The following is a 1,406-nucleotide window of genomic DNA, read 5'->3' on the forward strand; positions in this document are numbered from 1 at the left end:
CAGTGCTCCCCCACCCAGAGCCATCCCGGCTCCGGGTGCTCCCTGCTCCGGAGTGACTCCAGCTCCCAGTGCTCCCCCACCCAGAGCCATCCCGGTTCCAGGTGCTCCCTGCTCCGGAGTGACCCCGGCTCCCGGTCCTCCCCGCTCCGGCATGACCCTGACTCCCAGTGCTCCCCGCTCCGGAGTGACCCCGGCTCCCAGTGCTCCCCAGCCCAGAGCCATCCCGGCTCCCAGTGCTCCCTGCTCCACAGTGATCCCAGCTCTTGGTGCTCCCTGCTCCACAGTGACCCCGGCTGCCAGTGCTGTCCTGGCTCCGGGAGCTCCCCGCTCCAGTGACCCCAGCTCCAGGTGCTCCCTGCTCCGGAGTCATCCCAGCTCCAGGTGCTCCCTGCTCTAGAATCACCCTGGCTCCCAGCACTCCTACTCCAGACCCATCCCAGCTCTTGGTGCTCCCCGCTCTGGAATCACCCCAGCTCCCAGTGCTCCCCAGCCCGGAGCTATCCCGGCTCCCGGCACTCCCGATCTGGAGCCATCCCGACTCCTGGCACTCCTCCTCCAGACCCATCCCGGCTCCAGGTGCTCCCCACTCCAGAGTTGTTCCGGCTCCCCCTGCCCCGGAGTGACCCCGGCTCCCAGTGCTCCCTGCTCCAGAGCCATCCTGGCTCCTGGCGCTCCTGATCCGGAGCCATCCCGGCTCCCCCTGGCCCACCTGGAAGACGGCTTTGGTTCGGATGCGCTCAGCCACGAGGTGCAGAGCCTGCGCGTTGAGGCTGCCGCCGTTGTCCATGTCGGCCACCAGCGTCGGGAAGGCCTGCGGGACGGGGCGCCGTGACCCACGGCGGGCCGGGGGGCCGGGGGCCACACGCGGAGCCCCCCGGGACCGTCCCGCTCACCTCAGCGGGGCCGAGCTGCCGGTCGCCCACGTAGGTGGCGTTGAAGCGGTAGCCGGAGGCGCCCAGGGTGCTCATGTGCACGGTGTGGGTCACCTGCGGGATGGGATGGGACGGGACGGGGTCGCTCCGGACGGGACGGGGTCACTCCGGAGCGGGACCGGCCCCGCGGGCGCCGCCCACCTGGAAGTGGCTGCTCAGGGCCTTGTTCACCACCAGCTTCACGCCCTCCATCTGCTGCGGGAAAACCTCTGTGGAAGGGGGAAAAGGGGGGGGTCAGCGCCTGCCATGGGACACCCCCGTGCCCCCCACCGAGGCCACCCGCGCACCAGGGCACCCCCCTGCCCCGTGCCCCCCTTGTACCGGGACACGAGCCCACCCTGTGCCCCCCCGGAGGTCACCCAGATGCCAGCACCCCATGTCCCCCCCAGCCACCTCTGTCACCCCCTGTGTCCCCCCTCCTCAGAGGCCACCCTGATGCCAGCACCCCCTGTGTCCCCCTCCCCACTGTCACCC

At 71.1% G+C, this 1,406-nt stretch overlaps 1 protein-coding gene across 1 annotated transcript; it reads right to left on the minus strand.

The window, feature by feature from the left end:
- Window positions 1–624: 624 nt before the first annotated feature.
- On the minus strand, window positions 625–1,141 carry LOC112944463 (mitochondrial import receptor subunit TOM40B-like; the record flags this gene model as incomplete). Its single annotated transcript, XM_026035904.1, has 3 exons — window positions 625–811; window positions 894–986; window positions 1,074–1,141. Coding segments are annotated over 3 exons (348 nt in total), but the record flags the coding sequence as incomplete, so codon positions are not given.
- Window positions 1,142–1,406: the final 265 nt, after the last annotated feature.

This window comes from Nothoprocta perdicaria, unplaced genomic scaffold, assembly GCF_003342845.1.
Source record: "Nothoprocta perdicaria isolate Ctin4 unplaced genomic scaffold, notPer1 scaffold_1695, whole genome shotgun sequence".
Lineage (NCBI taxonomy): Eukaryota > Metazoa > Chordata > Aves > Tinamiformes > Tinamidae > Nothoprocta > Nothoprocta perdicaria.